The sequence below is a fragment of the Leucopleurus acutus genome (assembly GCF_964270905.1).
Source record: "Leucopleurus acutus genome assembly, chromosome: 1".
NCBI lineage: Eukaryota > Metazoa > Chordata > Mammalia > Artiodactyla > Delphinidae > Leucopleurus > Leucopleurus acutus.
In genome coordinates, this window is record NC_139142.1 from 66,758,982 (window position 1) to 66,778,941 (window position 19,960).

At 33.4% G+C, this 19,960-nt stretch overlaps 1 protein-coding gene across 5 annotated transcripts in view; it reads left to right on the forward strand.

Moving 5' to 3' along the window:
• The window catches only part of HECTD1 (HECT domain E3 ubiquitin protein ligase 1), a 91,635-nt gene that overhangs the window by 41,743 nt on the left and 29,932 nt on the right, over nucleotides 1-19,960 (forward strand). For all 5 annotated transcript variants that reach the window (XM_082853258.1, XM_082853259.1, XM_082853260.1 and 2 more), the window contains 12 exons: nucleotides 2,366-2,504; nucleotides 2,694-2,864; nucleotides 7,482-7,704; nucleotides 8,219-8,482; nucleotides 8,583-8,659; nucleotides 12,200-12,334; nucleotides 12,911-13,057; nucleotides 14,135-14,229; nucleotides 16,003-16,108; nucleotides 17,796-17,930; nucleotides 18,491-18,630; nucleotides 18,928-19,251. In XM_082853258.1, coding sequence (XP_082709384.1) covers nucleotides 2,366-2,504; nucleotides 2,694-2,864; nucleotides 7,482-7,704; nucleotides 8,219-8,482; nucleotides 8,583-8,659; nucleotides 12,200-12,334; nucleotides 12,911-13,057; nucleotides 14,135-14,229; nucleotides 16,003-16,108; nucleotides 17,796-17,930; nucleotides 18,491-18,630; nucleotides 18,928-19,251 — 1,956 coding nt within the window. The remainder of the gene's footprint in view (nucleotides 1-2,365; nucleotides 2,505-2,693; nucleotides 2,865-7,481; nucleotides 7,705-8,218; nucleotides 8,483-8,582; nucleotides 8,660-12,199; nucleotides 12,335-12,910; nucleotides 13,058-14,134; nucleotides 14,230-16,002; nucleotides 16,109-17,795; nucleotides 17,931-18,490; nucleotides 18,631-18,927; nucleotides 19,252-19,960) is intronic.

A 19,960-nucleotide genomic window follows, 5' to 3' on the forward strand; every position in this document is an offset into this window, starting at 1 on the left:
GTCCTTTTCACCCATTAGACATTTAAGAACCTTTTTTTTTTTTACAAAAATAACAAAATCGTAATGGATTAGTACATCCATATCTACTGATAATTTAAGCTATTAACAGTCCTTTTGTCCCCTAGCTTTATTGAGGCATAATTGACATATAAAATTGTAAGATTTTTAAAATGTACATCTTAGTGATTTGATATGTGTATACATTGTGAAAGGATTCCCCTCATTTAGTTAATCAGCATATCCATCACTTCACGTATTTATCTTTGTGTATGTGTATACATGTGTGTTTGAGAGAGAGCATTTAGTCTTAGCAAATTTTAATTATACAATACAGTTTTATCAACTATAGTCACCATGTTTTATATTAAATGCTCAAACCTTATTCATTTTATAGCTGAAAGTTTGTACCCTTTTACCAACCTCTCCTTAATTCCCCCATCCCCAGCCACTGGCAGCCACTTTTCTACTGTTTCTATAAGTTTGACTTTCTTTTTTTTTTAGATTCTCATTTAAGTGATATAAGGCAGTATTGGTCTTTTTCTGGCTTATCCACTTAGCATAATGCCCTTGAGGTCCATCCATGTTGTCACTTAACAGATTTTTAAAAAAATCAGTTTGCTGAGTATAGATTCAGTATTGATGCACATTCAGTACGTACGAAAATATTTAGACTCTTGGATCCAAGAATCCCTCTACTGAAGAAATAAAACTGTTCACCAAAAATAATGCTATTTATAATAGAAAAGCCAGTAAGCTGAATGCTTATGATTTATATAATAGTGACAAGCAGGAAAATTTTATGTTATGAATATTATGCATAGTGTACTGGTTAAGAGATGAGTTTGAGTTGAGGCTTTAATTTATTAGCCCTGTGACCTTAGTAGAATTACCTTTTTTTGTCTCATGTTTTTTCATCTGTAAAACTGAGCTAATAAAACCTACTTAATAGTGGGTTTGGTGGATGGATTAAATGAGGTGTAAAGTTTTAAAAATATATACAGGTGTTCCTGGCTTATTATGACTCAGCATGGTAGTGACACATAGCCAGATAGGTAGGTAGACAACATAGAAACATTCTTATGCTATTTTAATTCAAGTAAATCATGATATAAAATTATTATTATACATAAATACTGATTTTGCCACCAAATATAAATTGCCGTTAACGAACACTGGAAGGAACTAATCCTGTTAGGGCAGTTTGCCCTCCATCTGCCTACTATTTTCTCTAATGTACTTGAATTTGTAATAAAACATGTTTTAAAATTAAAGAATACATGAAATTCACCTAGAGAGAGTTATGAAATACATCAAGACCACATTCTGTAGGAATACAGCTGTCAGATACCTCTCTTGGATTTCGATAGTGATTTTTGCCTCTCCATCCTTCCTGTGGAGAACTCACCTCAAGGGCAATGATATGTACAGCTTGGCACACAGACTATTGTTAGATGCTCAGAAAACATGTGTTAAAAGCATTATTGACTTTTATGTAATAGACCAGTGTATTATAATTTAAATGTGTGTGGATATTTGTGTATTTTATTTTAAAAGAACAAATCGCTTATAAAATTGAGGTTAGTTTGTGTGACATTGAGTATCTTCTGTGTTCTAAGTAAAGCAGTGGATAATAAAAGGGAAAGGAGTCATGCCAAGTTGTTAACAATGGGAATATTTAAGGGCATGGGATTACTAGGATCTCATTTATATGAGAATATTATAATGAACATGTTTTAAATTTGACAAAGGACAAAAATCCTTAATTTGAAATATGAGTTCCATATAAACCATCAGGTGTTTTAAGTTAAGAGTTTTATATTTGGGGTTATAGATGCCATTTATTAGTAATTGTGTTACTTTTGATTTTCTAAAATTATCATGGCATGTTAACAGTCATGCTGGTTAATATAAAATAGCACATGTAAGAAAATTACAAAAATAATTGTTTTTAATGAGCTCAATATATTAATAGTAGAAAAATGAAATTCCCTCAAAAAGTGAACATAAACCTAGTGCTAATATTGTCTTAGTTTTTTGTATTCTTAAAAAAAAAATTTTTTTTTATTGGAGTATAGTTGATTTACAATGTTGTGTTAGTTTCTGCTGTACAGCAAAGTGAGTCAGTTGTAGATACACATATATCCCTTTTTTTGTATTCTGTTCCCATATAGGTCATTACAGAGTATTGAATAGAATTCCCTTTGCTATTCAGTAGCTTCTTATTAATTGTATTCTTTTATTAAGTGTATATTTTAGCAGAGTATTTAAAGCTTAAATTGGATATTTTGGTTTTCATTAGTGTTGCATTTTGTTTTATTTTAGCTTCTCACCATGGCTAACTAAAATTCTTTTTTTACTTTTCAAGGAAAGCAAGTCTTGCTCTGATTCGAAAAATGATTCATTTTTGCTCTGAAGCACTCTTGAAAGAAGTTTGTGATTCTGATGTTGGTCACAATTTGCCTACAGTACTAGTGGAAATCACTGCAACAGTTCTTGATCAAGAGGTTAGTTTATTATCTTTGTTGAAATTCCTGTAGCTTTAATTTCCATTAGATAGTAGTCAGTAAAATAATTTAACTTGTGTCCTAATTTTATTAAATCATTTTGTCTGTACAAATGATTGCATTTGTCTACTCCACGCAACTAAACTTATTTTTATCATTTTCCCTTAATTTCCTTTTTTTTCCCCCCAGGACGACGATGACGGCCACTTGCTGGCTTTGCAAATCATAAGGGACTTAGTAGATAAAGGTGGTGATATTTTTTTGGATCAGCTAGCCAGACTTGGTGTAATTAGCAAAGTGTCAACTTTGGCAGGTCCTTCCTCTGATGATGAGAATGAAGAGGAATCAAAACCAGAAAAAGTGAGTGGTCTTAATTGCAGTGGTATCTATCAGGAATAGGGTTTCTTTTGAGGAAATGTAGTTCCAGTTACAATGGGTTTTGACAAAATAATGGCAGTATGGAGTAGTATTATAATTTTTTAAAATTTGGTCACTTTTCTTTTAAAATACATCATTGGTAAAATTTAAAACTTGAAGAAAAGTTGCAAATAAAGAATATCAGAACATCCTCTATCCGAAATCACTAATTATTGACATTTTGTTCCATTTGCTTTGTTACTTACAAAGACACACGTGTGCACGCACATTTAAAATATATTTTTTGAGGGAATTTCCTGGCGGTCCAGGGGTTGGGACTCCGAGCTTTCACTGCCAAGCGCCCGGGTTCGATCCCTGGTCGTGGAACTAAGATCCCATAAGCCACGTGGTATGGCCAAAATAATAATAATAATGATGATAATAATAAAATATATAATTTGAGAGAAGCTGGATACATAGTGCCCCTTTTTGTAAATTTATTTATTTATTTTTGTTTTGGCCGCACCTCGTGGCATGTGGAACTTCCCTAAATAGGGATTGAACCCATGCCCTCTGCAGTGGAAGCACGGAGTCTTAACCACTGGATCGCCAGGGAAGTCAGTTTTTATACCTAAAATCTTCACCAAAAAACCAGGACATTGTCTTATAGAATCCTAGTATAGTTATTAAAATCAGGAAATTTAATATTTATAGAAAATGTTATCTAATCCAGAGACAGTGTTCAAATTTGCCATTGCCCTAATAGCAATGCCCTCCTACAGCCCACGCCACCCCCCTCCCACCCCGCCCAGAATCCAGTCTAGGAGCACAGTACATTTCGTTGTCATGTTGTTCCATTTCTCAGCGTTTCTTTTTCTTTCATAGCCTTGGCATTTTTTTGAAGAGGACAGACCACTTAATTTGGACAATGACCCTCACGTTGTGTTTGTGCTATGTTTCTTCATAACTAGATTCAGGTTGTGTGTTTTTAAGCAGAAAGACTATAGAGGTGATGTTATGGCCTTCTCATGTGTCAAATGTGCCTTTTTAGAGGCACATGATGTCTGTTTGCACTCCTGCTGTTGACGTTAACTTGGATCAGTTGGTTGTGTTTGTTTCTACCAGGTTTCTCTATTGTAAAGATTTTTTTTTTTTGCGGTACACGGGCCTCTCACTGCTGTGGCCCCTCCCGTTGCGGAGCACAGGCTCCGGACGCGCAGGCCCAGCGGCCATGGCTCATGGGCCCAGCCGCTCTACGGCATGTGGGACCCTCCCGGACCGGGGCACAAACCCGTGTGCCCGGCATCGGCAGGCGGACTCTCAACCACTGAGCCACCAGGGAGGCCCTGTAAAGATACTTTTTCCCTTTTGTAATTAATAAGTAATTTGTGGGGAGATAATTTGAGACTGTGCAAATACGCAGTTTCTCTTTAAACTTTTATCCACTAATTTCAGTACCTATCGATAATTCTTGCCTTAGAGTACATATTTAAAAATATGCCTTATTTGTCTCTACCAATTGCCAGCAATGATTTAGTCCTACCATTTAGTGAATGCTTCCTACATATTAGTGACTGAGTATTAACAGTTTTGAGAGAATGGTAGGGTATGGTAATTGCAGAATCCTGAGTGGTTTAGTGTATATGTGTGTTTCCTAAATTACTGGAGATTTAACAAAAAACAAAACAAGAAGTGATATCTGGGTTCATCCCCCTGGAATTCTTTCATTCAAGAAATAGGTTACAGATCCAGCAGTCTTTGTAGAAGTTAACAAGCAAACATTTATATGAAAATGATAGGAACCTACAATAGCCAAAGCATCCTTGAAAATGAACAAAGTTGAAGGACATACACCAGCAGATTTCAAGTCTTATTATAAAGCTATAGTAAGCAAGAAAGTGTGGTAGTGGTGTAAAAATAGATTAATGACCCACACATATATGGTCAATTGTTCAAAGAAAGTGCTAAGATAATTCAGTCACAAAAGGATGGTCTCTTTAAAAATGATGCTTGAACAAGTGGATAACATATGCAGAAATATGAAATCTTACCCCTTTTAACAAAAAAAGAAGTCATGAACTGAAATGGATGGGCTAAAACTGTAAGGCTTCTTAGAAGAAAAAGAAGAAAATCTTAGTGACCTTGAGCTTGACAGAGATTTCTTAGGACATTAAAAGATTATAAAAGAACAAAAAAAATTGTTTTCATTAAAATTAAACCTTTGTTCTTCACACTACATTATTATTTTTTAATATATTTATTTGGCTGCACGGGGTCTTAGTTGCAGCACACGGGATCTTCATTGTAGCATGCAGGGTCTTTAGTTGAGACATGCAGGATCTTTTAGTTGCAGCATGCGAACTTTTAGTTGCGGCACGTGGGATCTAGTTCCCTGATCAGGGATCGAACCCAGGCCCCCTGCGTTCGGAGTGGACTCTTAGCCACTGGACCACCAGGGAAGTCCCCAAAATACATTATCTGGAAATGAGAAGACAAGCCAGAAAATTCTTTGAGATTTATCTTTATTCTTTGAAAATATCTTCTTCCTTTGTTTGTTTTTTGGCTGCGCTGCGTGGCTTGTGGGATCTTAGTTCTCTGACCATAGATTGAACCCCTACCCCCTGCAGTGGAAGCATGAAGTTCTAACCAGTGGACTGATTTTGGCCTTCATTTTTTTTTTTCTATTTTATAAATATATTTATTTATTTATGCCGTGTTGGGTCTTCGTTGCTGCATGCGGGCTTTCTCTAGTTGCAGTGAGTGGCAGCTACTCTTTGTTGCCATGCGCGGGTTTCTCATTGTGGTGGCTTCTCTTGTTGAGGAGCACGGGCTCTAGGCACGCAGGCTTCACTAGTTGTGGCTCGCAGGCTCTAGGGCACAGGCTCAGTAGTTGTGGTGTACGGGCTTAGTTGCTCTGTGGCACATGGGATCTTCCTGGACCAAGGTTCGAACCCATGTCCCCAGCACTGGCAGGTGGATTCTTCACCACCGCACCACCCGTGAAGTCCCTTGGCCTTCATTTTCAATGGACATTTTCAGTTCCTACAGGGACTTTTGGCTGATCATTTTCCAGCACTTGAAGAGATATTTCATTGTCACCTGATGTGCATAGGCTCTACTGAGACGTTTTCTTCCTCTGGCTGTTTTTAAGACTTTATAACTTGTTTTTAGCAATTTGACTTTGATGTGCTTAGCTGTTTGGTTTGTGTGTGTGCATGCACATGTGGGTTTTCTGCCCCTGCTCGGGATTATTTAATTTTTTTTGGTCTGTGGGCTTACAGTTACATCACATTTGGAAAAATTTTGAACTGTTGGTATGATGATTTTCCACTCTGGCTGTTAGGAATGCAAATGTCTGACCACCCTGTGTGACCTCTGAATTGTTCACCTTACCATTTTCAAGTCATTCTTTGCCCTGCCTTATGGAACATCACCTGTACACAGATGGGCTGGTACTCAGTAGAGATGTCCTGGTGACCGCTTTGCACATTTCTAGAGGCTTTTTGTGCTTGACTCCCTGATCCTGAACTCATCCACCACATATTCCATTTGCCTTAATCTCTTCAAACACAGATCTCCATTTCCTCAACTTAAACTGCTGGCCTCTGTGTTCCTTCTTCTTAAGACCCTAGCCAGAAACTCTGTCTGAGCCTAAGGGGCTTACCTTATTTGTTTCTGTTTTCTGGGAGATCATGCAGTCCTGTGTTGCTTGTTGTCCAGTATTTGAAAACACTTTTTCATGTATTTTGTCTGTTTTTTTTAGTTGTTGACAGTGGATAGGCAAGTCTTGATCCTTATTAACCTATCATGGCCTGGAGCACAAGTACTATGTTTAGGGAAATTTATAATCCATATTTTATAATCTTATTTTAGTGTTATAAGCTAAGTACTACTTCAGGGAAGAAGCATGTAAAAGATACATTTAAAACAATTTTAAGTATAAGTCTTCATAAAGTTTAAAAGTACTTTACCCATATACGCATGCATGCACACACATGCCAAGATCATATATGTTAATGATGAATATTCTTAATATTAAATGTTGTCAACAGAATAAAAATTTTTTTGATGCCGGGGTAGGCAAACAGTGTTTACAAGTTATTTTTCTTTTAAACACGCTATAGCTAACATTTTGATGATTATAGGAATAATCCAGTATATTTGATTCACTTGGCTAAGGTTGGGAACTTATAAATTATATTGTTAAAACACATTTCTGGTCATCCTTTTGCACCCTAGGTTTGGATACCATTGATCTAGTGTAAACATTCATTTTTTTACAAATAATCTGTTAGGCCCAGAGATATGGTGAGTTTATCAAGTCCTAGATAATTAGCTAATTGTGTGTAAACCTAATCCATTTGTCTTCTTTACCTTTATACCTGGAAATGTTATAACTTTGGTTATTATGTGAATTTCTTGACTTTTTTTTAGGATGGACTTTTAAGATTATAGGTAATTAGTTGAATCAGAATATGTATTAAAATACAGGCAGATAAATATTATATTCAGGATGTTTTAATTCTGAATTTGATTCATGGTCATGTTTTTTTAAGTACTTATGAATATTTGGAATATAAGTTATTTCCCACGTTTCATTGAATAATTTTACACATTTAGGAAGATGAACCACAGGAAGATGCTAAAGAATTGCAGCAGGGTAAGCCATATCATTGGAGAGACTGGTCCATCATTAGGGGAAGGGACTGCTTATATATATGGAGTGATGCAGCAGCCTTGGAACTATCTAATGGCAGTAATGGATGGTTTAGATTTATCTTGGATGGAAAACTTGCCACCATGTATTCAAGCGGTAGTCCTGAAGGTGGATCAGATAGTTCAGGTAATATTTTGTTTCTGTTAAAATGTTTTACTAGTTTCTGTAATTTTGATAATTTGTTTTTCTGCTCATATTTTTGCCACCATTGTCATAGCAATAGCATGTCCTTGATGATCATATGGCCATTTCTTTAATATTAACAGAGAAAAATGATTGTACCGTGAAAGCATTTCATACTTTTTTATTGTATGAGACAAGGAATAGCATTGTATCAGTATCTACTTTTACTGTCTCCATCCTTTAGGTAAAGGTGCCTCTTATCACGTAATGATGAATTGCACATGTGTGATGCTGTCTCAAATTATCTTTTCCCAAAAGCCTTCTACTTTAAAAAAATTATGGCTGTAGGATTGTTTTAATGCTTGAACCTAAATAATATCAAACCAGTGAGAGTATATCAGAACAAAACTTTGATGAAAGTTTTTTAATAAAGTTGATATTTCAATAGGTAGTTTCCTTAAAAAAATGGAATATTTGAAAGGAATGAAGTTTTAAAACAAACATTTTGTCTTTATAGAAAGCAGAAGTGAATTCTTAGAGAAGTTACAAAGAGCTCGAGGCCAAGTAAAGCCATCTACTTCAAGTCAACCTATACTCTCAGCACCAGGACCCGCTAAACTCACTGTAGGGAATTGGTCACTAACATGTTTGAAAGAAGGAGAAATTGCTATTCATAACTCAGATGGCCAGCAAGCAACGATATTGAAAGAAGATTTACCTGGTTTTGTGTTTGAATCTAATAGAGGAACCAAGCATTCATTTACTGCAGAAACTTCTCTGGGTAAGTATGTAGGTATGTCAGTTTAACAGATAAGAATAAATGAATATGTTAAATTGCAAGAAAATATGTTCTGTGAAATAACTTTTTTTTTTTTTTTAAGGTTCAGAATTTGTGACTGGCTGGACTGGCAAAAGAGGCAGAAAACTAAAATCTAAGTTAGAAAAAACTAAGCAAAAGGTATTATTTATGGGATTTGCTTTGTTTTTTGTCTTTTATACTGATGTAGCAAGGCTTCAGGGTAGATTGTAGGCATTTAAAAAATTGAGCCATGTAACATAAGCTACCCTAATCTAATGTATTTTTAGTTTTCCTCTTTCTGTGCTTATTATTTTCTGCAATATGTATACATTTACATATAGTTTTTATACTATAAGTAAACACTTATAGTTTTTATATTATAAGTATAAAAAAAACTTACAGTTTTTATACTATAAGTAAACACCAACATTAAAATAGAAACAAAATTGAGACAAGTATAAAATTTAAATTATTTTAAAATTATGTGAGTTATTAATGTCACAGAAACTTTAAACTCATGCTTTAATTATGATTAATGATAGTATTTTTAGTGATGTAGTGGGATTGAAAATGCATTATTATAATTTACAGTCTTGATTTAATACTTTGTGATGAATCAATTTGAATTCCTGGTTCTAGATTGAGATAATTTGATGCTTAGTTTAATGGCCATCTCAGATGAAACCACTGTTTCAAAAAGATACAGGAGCAAATATGTTACTGACTCCAGGAGCAAATATGTTACTGACTCATATTACTAATATTTAAATTCTATCCATTTATTATGCATTGGTTTTTTCAAAAATAAAGCCATTATATTTCTCTCTTTCTTTTTTTTTTTTAAATTGGGGTATAGTTGTTTTCCAATGTTATGTTAGTTTCTACTGTACAGTGAAGCAAAGTAGAGTTCCCTGTGCTATACAGCAGTTTCTTATTAGTTACGTTTTATACATATTAGTGTATATATGTCAGTCCCAATCTCCCAGTTCATCCTACCCCACCCCACCCCACTTTCCACCCCCCTTGGTGTCCATACGTTTGTTTCCTACATCCATGTCTCTATATTTCTTTTTTTTAAATAATATTTATTTATTTATTCATTCATTCATTCATTCATTCGGCTCTGCCAGGTCTTAGTTGTGGCACTCGGGATCTTCACTGCTGTATGCAAGTTCTTGGTTGTGGCATGCTGGATCTTCAGTTGCAGCATGCAGGATCCTCAGTTGCAGCATGTGGGCTCTTTAGATGAGGCATGGGAACTCTTAGTTGTGGCATGCGAACTGTTAGTTGTGGCAGGCAAACTCTTAGTTGCAGCATGCGAACTCTTAGTCGCAGCATATGGGATCTAGTTTCCTGACCAGGGTTCGAACCCGGGTGCCCTGCATTGGGAGGGCAGAGTGTTAACCACTGGACCACCAGGGAAGTCCCAAGCCATTATATGTCCATCTTTATTATATCAATTGTTCTTGAATTTTTTAATTTTTAAAAGAGAAAATAAAATCTCATAGTTAGATTCAGTATCTTCTGATGACACATTTTTATTTTACCTAAAATAATGATATAGTTTTTTCATATAATATGTGAAGAATGCTTTTGGGTGATTGGGATAGGGGGGTACTTGTGTGGCTTTGGCCATAGGAATAGTCATAAGGGGTTTTATTTGGAGCACTATATTATATAATATATATATGTTATATATATTATATATATTCATTCATGTCTTCATTTCCAGTTGTAAATTTGCTAGGCTATCCCAAAGATATTCCACATTTCCACATGCTAGACCTAGGAAAGAAAATTGCTTGCTTGCTTTTTCTCTCTCTCTCTCTTTCTTGCTTTCTTTAATTTATAAATGTATATTACCTGTATAGCTATATATATTATTCCATGCTTGCTTCTGTGTTTTTCAAAAAAGAGTGTGAAGCCAGAGGTTTTTTTCCAATTCAGAATATCTTAAGGGCATTTGAGGAAGAAATATCTCAATTGAAGGTAGCCATTAGATGGTAAAAGGAATTTGAACTAAATACAGTTTTCATTTTCGTGATAGTTATGTTCTGTAAAGCTGCCATGAATACTGAACCATTGTTTCTTGGAGAAATACAGGTTTAGGTTCCTGTGAGGCTCTGGTCACATTTTTAAAGTTTTTTTTGTTTGTTTGTTTTGTTTTGTTTTGTTTTTTCGGTGCACGGACCTCTCACTGTTGTGGCCTTTCCCGTTGCGGAGCACAGGCTCCGGATGCACAGGCCCAGCGGCCATGGCTCACGGGCCCAGCCGCTCCACGGCATGTGGGATCTTCCCAGATCGGGGCACGAACCCCTGTCCCCTGCATCGACAGGCGGACTCCCAACCACTGCGCCACCAGGGAAGCCCACATTTTAAAGTTTTTGCTGCACTGTGCTTGCCGAAAAATGACTGTGAAAAGTGCTGCAAGTATTGATTTGTGGATTACAAATGAATTTTAGTGACTAGTTGATTTCACAAATATTAAATTCTCAAATAATGAGGCTCAGCTGTAATTTTTATAAAGCTACCGGTCAGCTTTCTCAGGAGTTTTTTGGAATAAAAACTTTTTTGGTGTTGTATTAACCAACAAATCTAGATTAACTCCCAGGGAACTGAACTTTTACAGTACAAAAGAAAAGTAAATCAAGGAGGATATAGTCTCAGTCCTGTAGTTTCATTTTCTTAAAAAAATATGATTATTGATTCAGATCCTTGAAATCAGTAGTAAATCAATGATCATGTGGCTCTTTTGCATATGAAAGTAGTATATATCAACATATAGTAATTTTAGGTAAAAATAATTTTAACTATTAGTTTTAACCTGTTTTTATTTCTTAATATTATTTATAAAGGAATATTTTCTTCAGTGTTGTCTGATATCCAGAACTTATCTTCTAATTCTGAAAGGCATACTAAAATAGAATGGGAAGGTACTATTAATTCATTTAGGGAGTGAAATTTTTTGTTACATTAGAACTATGCTTCTGATTTAAATGAAATCACGTAAATCTTAAATTTACATTATTTAAGCATATATTTTAAAGAATGTTACATACTAAATTTCATCAGACCCAAGCCTTGGACATGTGTGGGTTTCTCTCTCAAATAACATTAATTTAACTTAAATGAGAGGTAATTAGTACCCAAACTGATAATACAGTCATTCTTTCTCTTGATGAAATATATAAATATATGAGCATCATATATACTTTGTGTGAATAAATAGAAAAAAGACATAATAACCTAAAGTACACCCCAGAATGTTAAAAGGTTCAACTTCAGTTGATGGAATTATAGATGGCTTAATTTTCTTTCTTTCTTTCTTTTTTTTTTTGCTTATTTGTATTTTCTAATTGGTTCACCATAAAACAGGTTACTTTTATTAAGAAGAGCGAAGTGACCTTTTTATAGGTTTAATTTGATTTAAATGAAATAAGCTCCTATTTGGTATATGAATACAAAGTTTAAAACTTAAAATTATAAGTTCTTCGATTTGACATTGTTAAAATCTGCTAGAGTAGTTTTTCAACCATGAGAACTTCTTGATGTATATGAATAGAAGTAGTAACATTTTTTGGAACTTGATACTGGCACAAACATCTTAATTCTAAAGGTTGCATGTATATATTTAAAAGGAAGATTTGGTAAAATTATTAATTGTAGTAAAGATCACATTTACTATTTTTATTTTGGTAGGTACGAACTATGGCTCGAGATTTATATGATGACCACTTTAAAGCTGTTGAAAGCATGCCTCGTGGAGTAGTGGTAACACTCAGAAACATAGCAACTCAGTTAGAGTCATCTTGGGAACTTCATACAAATAGACAAGTATGTTAGCCTCTAGATTTTATGACACACAGTGATCTTGGTTTCCTTTTTTCCTGCGTTACTATCTCTTTATTGTGATATAATTTTATATTCTGGGTATTGATTAGGGGGTCAGAAAATTATCACCCGTGGGCTAAATTTTGTATGGTTTTGTGAGGTAAGAAGGGTTTTTACATTTCTAAATGGTTGAACACAAATCAAAAGTAAGAATAATATTTCATGATACCTGAAAATTATATGCATGTGTAAAGTCAGTGTCCATAGTAGTTTTATTGCTCACAGCCATGCTCATTTATTTACATATTGTCCGTGACTGATTTAGTGGCCACAATGGCAGACTTAAATAGGTGTGACCAAGATATGTGATGTGGCCTGTGAAGCCTAAAATATTTACAGTTGGCCCTTTACAAAAGAGTTTACCAGGCCTGGTAGAGATAATTTGCATTAATAATTTGAATTTCTTAATCTAATTTAGTATCTAATTTATTTTCATTGTAATTGATGCTCTGATAAATTAAGTATGTTAAGACCTGTTTGTTTTTTCGATTGTCTTTTAAAAAATTTTGTTTCTTTTAGTGTATTGAGAGTGAGAACACTTGGAGAGATTTAATGAAGACAGCTTTAGAAAATCTAATTGTACTTTTGAAGGATGAAAACACAATTTCACCATATGAAATGTGCAGTAGTGGCTTGGTGCAAGCGCTTCTTACTGTTTTAAATAATGTAAGTTTATGAAGTAGTACAGAATGAGGTATATAGTTAAAAAAAATATTTTTAACTACACTTTGACAGAGCGAGATTTACTTTGTTTTTGTCAAGATGTATTAAAAACTGAGTAGTAAATGTTAACATTTATAATTTTTCCAGCCTTTCAAGTTTTATGATTAGTTTGAGCCAGTTGAATTAAATAATTGAGTTTATTTAGATTTTTTTGGTTACCTGATTATAATTTGTTCAAGATTTGTTTGAACAAAACACTTGCTTGTAGTAGCCTAAGATTTAACATTATTCACTGCTGTGATTCCCTCATAACATAAAATGGAGTTAGTCTATAGGCCTTTTTAAATACCTAAAATATTTGCATAAAATTAATTTATGAGCATTGGCAATTTAGGAAGTTTATGTGAATATTTGACAAGTATTTGCTAATAACCTTATATTTCTCTTCAATTTAGACTGCATTACTATCTCTTTATTGTGATAAAATTTTTTCCTTTATTTTAATGAAAGGTGTGTATATATATACACCGCCCCACACACTTATATTTTAACAAATTCTAACAGAATAAATTATGAAAAGTGAAGGTTTTTCCCCATTTTAGTTCTGTTTGCCATTTTAATTTCTTGATCTTAATCATTGTACTTTAACTGCAGTGTCTCGTGTTTCCTTCATTATTTTTACCATTTGTATTCTCATTTATTAAAATTACATTGATATAGCATCACTTAGTAGTATCTATGAAATCATTGTTTTGATATACCAGTCATATTTTTTCTGATACTAATTAATGTAAATAGTACTGTTAAAATGCAAAATGTTCATAAATAATCTGAAATTACCTTGCATACCACTACACTTTGAGAAAAGGAGTATAATTGCCATTTCATTATGAACACTGAAGATATTAGCCATGATCTACTAGTCATATAATGAAAAGAATTTTAATTGAAAGAAAATAATGATTTCACTTATATTGTATTGATAATTTTGTAATATATTAATATTCATCTTGCAGAATATGTTTTGATAAATTTCAGTAACAGCCCTAAAACTTTTTTTTTCCTTTTTTTTTTTTTTAGAGCATGGATTTAGATATGAAGCAAGATTGTAGTCAACTGGTAGAAAGAATAAATGTTTTTAAAACAGCCTTTAGTGAAAATGAAGATGATGAAAGGTAAATCCCCAAATTTCTTTTAATTTGATGTTTGCAGTGTTTGCAAGTTGATAGCTTTCCTTTCAAATAGAGCCTAGTATAGTGTTTATACACAAAGTAGGAACTTTTTTATTCAGTACAAAAGTAGCTTATATTATAAATAGATAGAAAAGGAAAGATTTTTAAAGTATTTTTTAATCTAATGGAATAAAAGGAAGATTACATGTCTGCTGTGAATGCAACTGACCTCTTATTTTAAATTAGATAATCTTTAAGATACAAGTGGAAATTTGAACACTGATTAAATATTTGTTGATATTAAGTAGTGATTGTTCATTACCTTTTAGGTGTGGCAATGATATTATTTTATTTTTTAAGAATCCTTTTGTAGGGGTACATACCCAGAGTATTTCTGGGTGAAATGGTATGTTATTTGACTTTTTTTTTTTTTAATTTTTTATAAATTTATTTATTTTTATTTTTGGCTGCATTGGGTCTTTGTTGCTGCCTGTGGGCTTTTTGTAGTTGCAGTGAGCGGGGGCTACTCTTCGTTGTGGTGCACGGGCTTCTCATTGCAGTGGCTTGTCTTGTTGTGGAGCGTGGGCTCTCGGTACGTGGGCTTCAGTAGTTGTGGCTCATGGGCTCTAGAGCACAGGCTCAGTAGATGTGGAGCACAGGCTTAGTTGCTCCGTGGCATGTGGTATCTTCCCAGACCAGGACTTGAACCCTGCGTTGGCAGGCACATTCTTAACCACTGCGCCACTAGGGAAGTCCCCTGGCATTTTCTTTGAAATATACAGGAAGGAGAGAAATGGGTGGGGATATAGATAGAAATCAATTGGCTATTAGTAGGTAATTGTTGAAGCTGGGTCATGAGTTGATGAAGGTGCATTTTACTATTTTATTACTTTTGAATGTGATTGAATTTTTAAAATAATAAGCGAAATTCAATTAATTCCATTAATTTTAAATACCATTTTAAATGAGTGCATATTACATTATATGGATATATAATAATTTATTGAAATAGTCTATTAAACATATTGGCTGTTTGCAAATTATTACTAATACTAAAATGTAAGTGTCTTGGTGGAAACATCTTGTTACATAAATTCCTTTAAATTGTATTACTGAGTTATTGATGATGTTTTAAAGGTTTTTGATATAAATTGTCATGTTGTTTTCCAGAAATATTATACCAGTGTTGCCTTGCCAACAATACTGTCATTTTCAAAACTTTGCTGCTTTATATATTCTTTTATATGTATCAGATATTATATAATAAAATTATTTAAACTTTAAAAAATAAATTACATGTTAAATTATACATTACTTTTTTTTTTTTTTTTTTTTTGCGGTACGCGGGCCTCTCACTGCTGTGCTGTGGCCTCTCCCGTTGCGGAGCACAGGCTCTGGATGCGCAGGCCCAGCGGCCATGGCTCATGGGCCCAGCCGCTCTGCGGCATGTGGGATCTTCCCGGACCGGGGCACGAACCCGCGTCCCCTGCATCGGCAGGCGGACTCCCAACCACTGCGCCACCAGAGAAGCTCAAATTTTACATTACTTTGAATGCAGTTGATGAACATTTCATAAGAAAAATGAAATATTTTATTAAGTGAAGAAATTGAGTTATAAGATTATTTTTGCTTACTCATGTAGTCTAATACAAAATTAAACTTCTCTTTGCATTAATAAAGAAAGTAGGGGGTCTATATGAGGTTGGTTATTACAGTTTCTTTATGAACTTTAGCATGAACTTATATAAAAGCTCTTAACGATTATTTTTTTCCTAGTCGACCAGCTGTTGCATTAATCCGAAAGTTAATAGCTGTACTAGAATCTATTGAACGTCTACCTCTCCATTTGTATGATACACCAGGATCCACTTATAACCTCCAGGTAACCATGGAAAATGCAGTTGCTGCTATTGCTGAATGCATTTAGGAGCAGGCTTAGATAGTTTTCTTTAAAAAAACAAAACCAAAAAACTTTTATATTTTATTAAAGAGCGATTGTGCTTAATCATTAAAGACTTTAACCTTTAATGACATTTGATTGTTCTTTTTAATGACTCTTGAATGTATTGGTATTTTAATGTTTATTTTAGGTTTTAAATCATATTTGGTAGGTCATATTTGGCGAAAGACACCTTATCAGTGGGAAAGCAGTAAAGAGAGTCCTTCTGTTCTAGAATTATGAGTTAAGTCCCTTCGTCTCTGAGTGTATCTCAACATATGAGAAAATGTGAAAATATTTTAGGCACAGGTTTTTTTTCTTGCTTTCTGTATGTCATTGTTTAGAACCAGATGGCCTTCCTTAGCTATTTCTATTGATTTTTGAAATCTGTCATCATCACATGGTTTTATAAAAAACCTGTTTTCTTCCTGAGTGTCACTTGGTTGACATTCTTCTTAATTCATTAAATTATTCTTTTGTTAGCATCTAGTATCCAGATACTAACAGACAAAACAAATAATTCTTACTGCTAATATTCCAAAACAGATCTTTATCACATCTTCTGTAGGTTACTTTGGTATTTTCTAGCATGTTCTTTGGCCTTGAATCTTGCCTTTATTTGATCTATCCTGCATTCCACTGTATCAAATAGTTTCTTTTAAATATGGCCTTTAATAAGTGACTAAAACTATTTGCAATAACAGTGCCTACTCAAGGCAAAAAACTTACCATACCTCCAAGAACCCAGTAGTGTTACCAAAGCCAACTAGACTCCCAGACTAGAAAGCTTGTTCATAGAGTTACAGTATAATTAGTATATCTGACATGATGTATATATTAAACAAGATGTAGAGGTCTACTTTGTGCTTTACTTCAGATAGAATAATATAGAGGAACAAGGGGATTTTTTGGTCTACCCTTTTTAAAGGTTTTATCCTTGATAGATGAATGACGTAGAAATAGGTCTCAAAGACTGGAAATTCCCCTGCTTATACTTTTACAGTCCTAGGAGCACCAACATCTTTTATTATACGTATCTCATTTTAGGAGACTGTGCAAGATACAAAGATAGGAAGGCTGGGAATGTGCCCCCTGGTAATTTTGCAGTCTGAAATGCTTTCCAAATGTACATGTAAATATTTAATTATGTGTCTAAAGGAATTAGTTAAGATTTATACAGAAATGAAGCACATACTTGTTTTATTTACTAAAGTATATTGGATTGGAAGCTATCTTGTATTTTTTTAAGTTTATTAGCCATAGATTATTTAATATATTCTAGCTTTAAAAGCATAAGTTAATTAGCTACTTTTTATAACTTACTTGGAAAATTGCAAGTTATCAGTTAGGGGTTGTAATATTTCTGTTAAGTGTTTCAGAATAATTTTATTTAAACCATGTATGTTTGAAGTTGTTTAGAAATTCTAAGTAAATTTCTTTGTTTCTTTCTTGAAAATATTATTCAGTGGACCTCTTTAAAAAAAAACATTTAATAGAAAGCAGACATTGATCCTTCCTTTTGGTTATACTTTATAAATCTCAATTGCTGTGTTATGTAACATTTTTCATTTTCAAAATTCTAAGAAAAAAGCAGAATATTTTCTGAAGCATTTTGATCATTTCTGTGTAGATACTTACAAGAAGATTAAGATTTCGGTTGGAACGTGCACCTGGTGAAACTGCATTGATAGACAGGACCGGCAGGATGTTGAAGATGGAGCCCTTAGCTACAGTTGAATCTCTAGAACAGTATCTCTTAAAAATGGTGAGTTTCTGGCAAGGGAATGGTGAAATAAGCATTCTTTGCTGTGGTTTAGGCCTTTAGAAAAGTGGTTTGGGAAGTATTTTTCCAGAGTTACAGTAATAGAGTTTGACCTAGTAATTCCATTTTAGAGAATAATCTTTATACACTCTAAATGGTTTCTTCATAAAGATGTCTATTATAGTTATTTTTAATACTCAAATAGTGAACAAAACCTTAATGCTAATCAAATAAAGGAATATCAAGTTGGTAATTACTTCCATTAATTTGAATATTATATAGGTATCATAATATATACAGACGGATAGGAGAAAAATGTTTTTGTAAAGTTTGATCAAGACTTTGTTTTATTCTATCTATTGAAATAATAGACTAAAGAAATACTCTCTGATATTAATAGTGGGGTGCTATGATTATGGAATTTTCTGGGGTTTTTTTCTTTTTCAAATATTCTTAAATGAATATTGATTATAAAATAATTCACATTAAAGGGATAGGAACCAAATGGGCACTGCATTTCAAAATATCATAATTAAGGTGTCTTCCATATTTTCTTTGGTTAGGTAGCAAAGCAGTGGTATGATTTTGACCGATCTTCATTTGTTTTTGTTCGAAAATTAAGAGAAGGCCAAAATTTTATATTTCGGCACCAGCATGATTTTGATGAAAATGGAATCATTTACTGGATTGGGACAAATGCCAAGTAAGTCATTATTTAATGTAGGTTGAAAACATTCACCTGGAAAAAGAATTCTAGGTAGTAGAATAAAATTAACCACTCTGAGTATCCTGCAGTTTTAGGAATTTCGTCTTTTAGGTTAACTTTAAGACCATCCAAATTACTTTTTAATGAAGAAAAAACTACCTAAATTGTTAAATGTAGAATTTTTCTTAATTAATATAATTTTATGTGGATAAAAGCTAGTCTGAGCAAATGCAGTTATTTTAATAGTGTTAACTGTTAACACTGCTTAAGAGTATTTTCTTTGTTTTTGTGTAGAACTGCATATGAATGGGTTAATCCAGCTGCTTATGGACTTGTAGTAGTAACATCATCAGAAGGAAGAAATCTACCTTATGGCCGCTTAGAAGACATATTAAGTCGTGACAATTCAGCTTTAAATTGTCATAGCAATGATGATAAGAATGCCTGGTTTGCCATAGATCTGGGTCTCTGGGTGGTACCATCAGCATATACACTTCGTCATGCTCGTGGTTATGGAAGGTCTGCACTGAGAAATTGGGTTTTCCAGGTATCCAAAGATGGACAGAACTGGACTTCTTTGTATACCCATGTTGATGACTGCAGTCTCAATGAACCAGGGTTAGTTGAGGAGTCTTTGTAAATTGGAAAACTCAGTAAAGAGCTTTGTTTATTTTTAGAACTGTATCCTCCTAGAGCTCTCTTTTTTGTAAGATACTGAAACAAGATTTTCTTTCTAAAAATATCACTTGATAGTGTCATTTAGGTATTAAAATTTTGAAATACTGACTTTGTCAAAACCATCAAATGCTTTAAACATTAGTAGAAGCTGAGCTTACTTATTTAAAAAGAAGTTGATACATAGCTGTATGTGTGTGTATATAGCACACTGATAAAAACCAAAAAAAATGGAGTTAACTTTTACTAAACTCTCCATTTATTCACATAGTATATGTGATGTTTGACAAATTAACAGTGACTATTGATTTTTCTTATTTTATGTATCTGTTTTCCTAAATTTTATATATTGATCATATATTTTTTTTTAAGGACAAAAAGTCAGCATTATATTTCTAAAAAATTTAGTTCTAATAAAGTTTAATTGTACATTGTGGCACATTTTGAGGAGTAGAGTGTAGAGTTAAATTACTTTTCTGTATGTGATGTAGTATGGAAGGAGCTTCTTAACATTATGATTAATAGGTAATATTTTCAAGCTTTAAAGTTAATATTTTAGTATATCATTTAAAATTTTGCAAAAATTTAAAAATGTTTTTCATCATAAAAACATTGTTATTCATAAAATTTCTGGTCTTGTTTCTTTGTATTT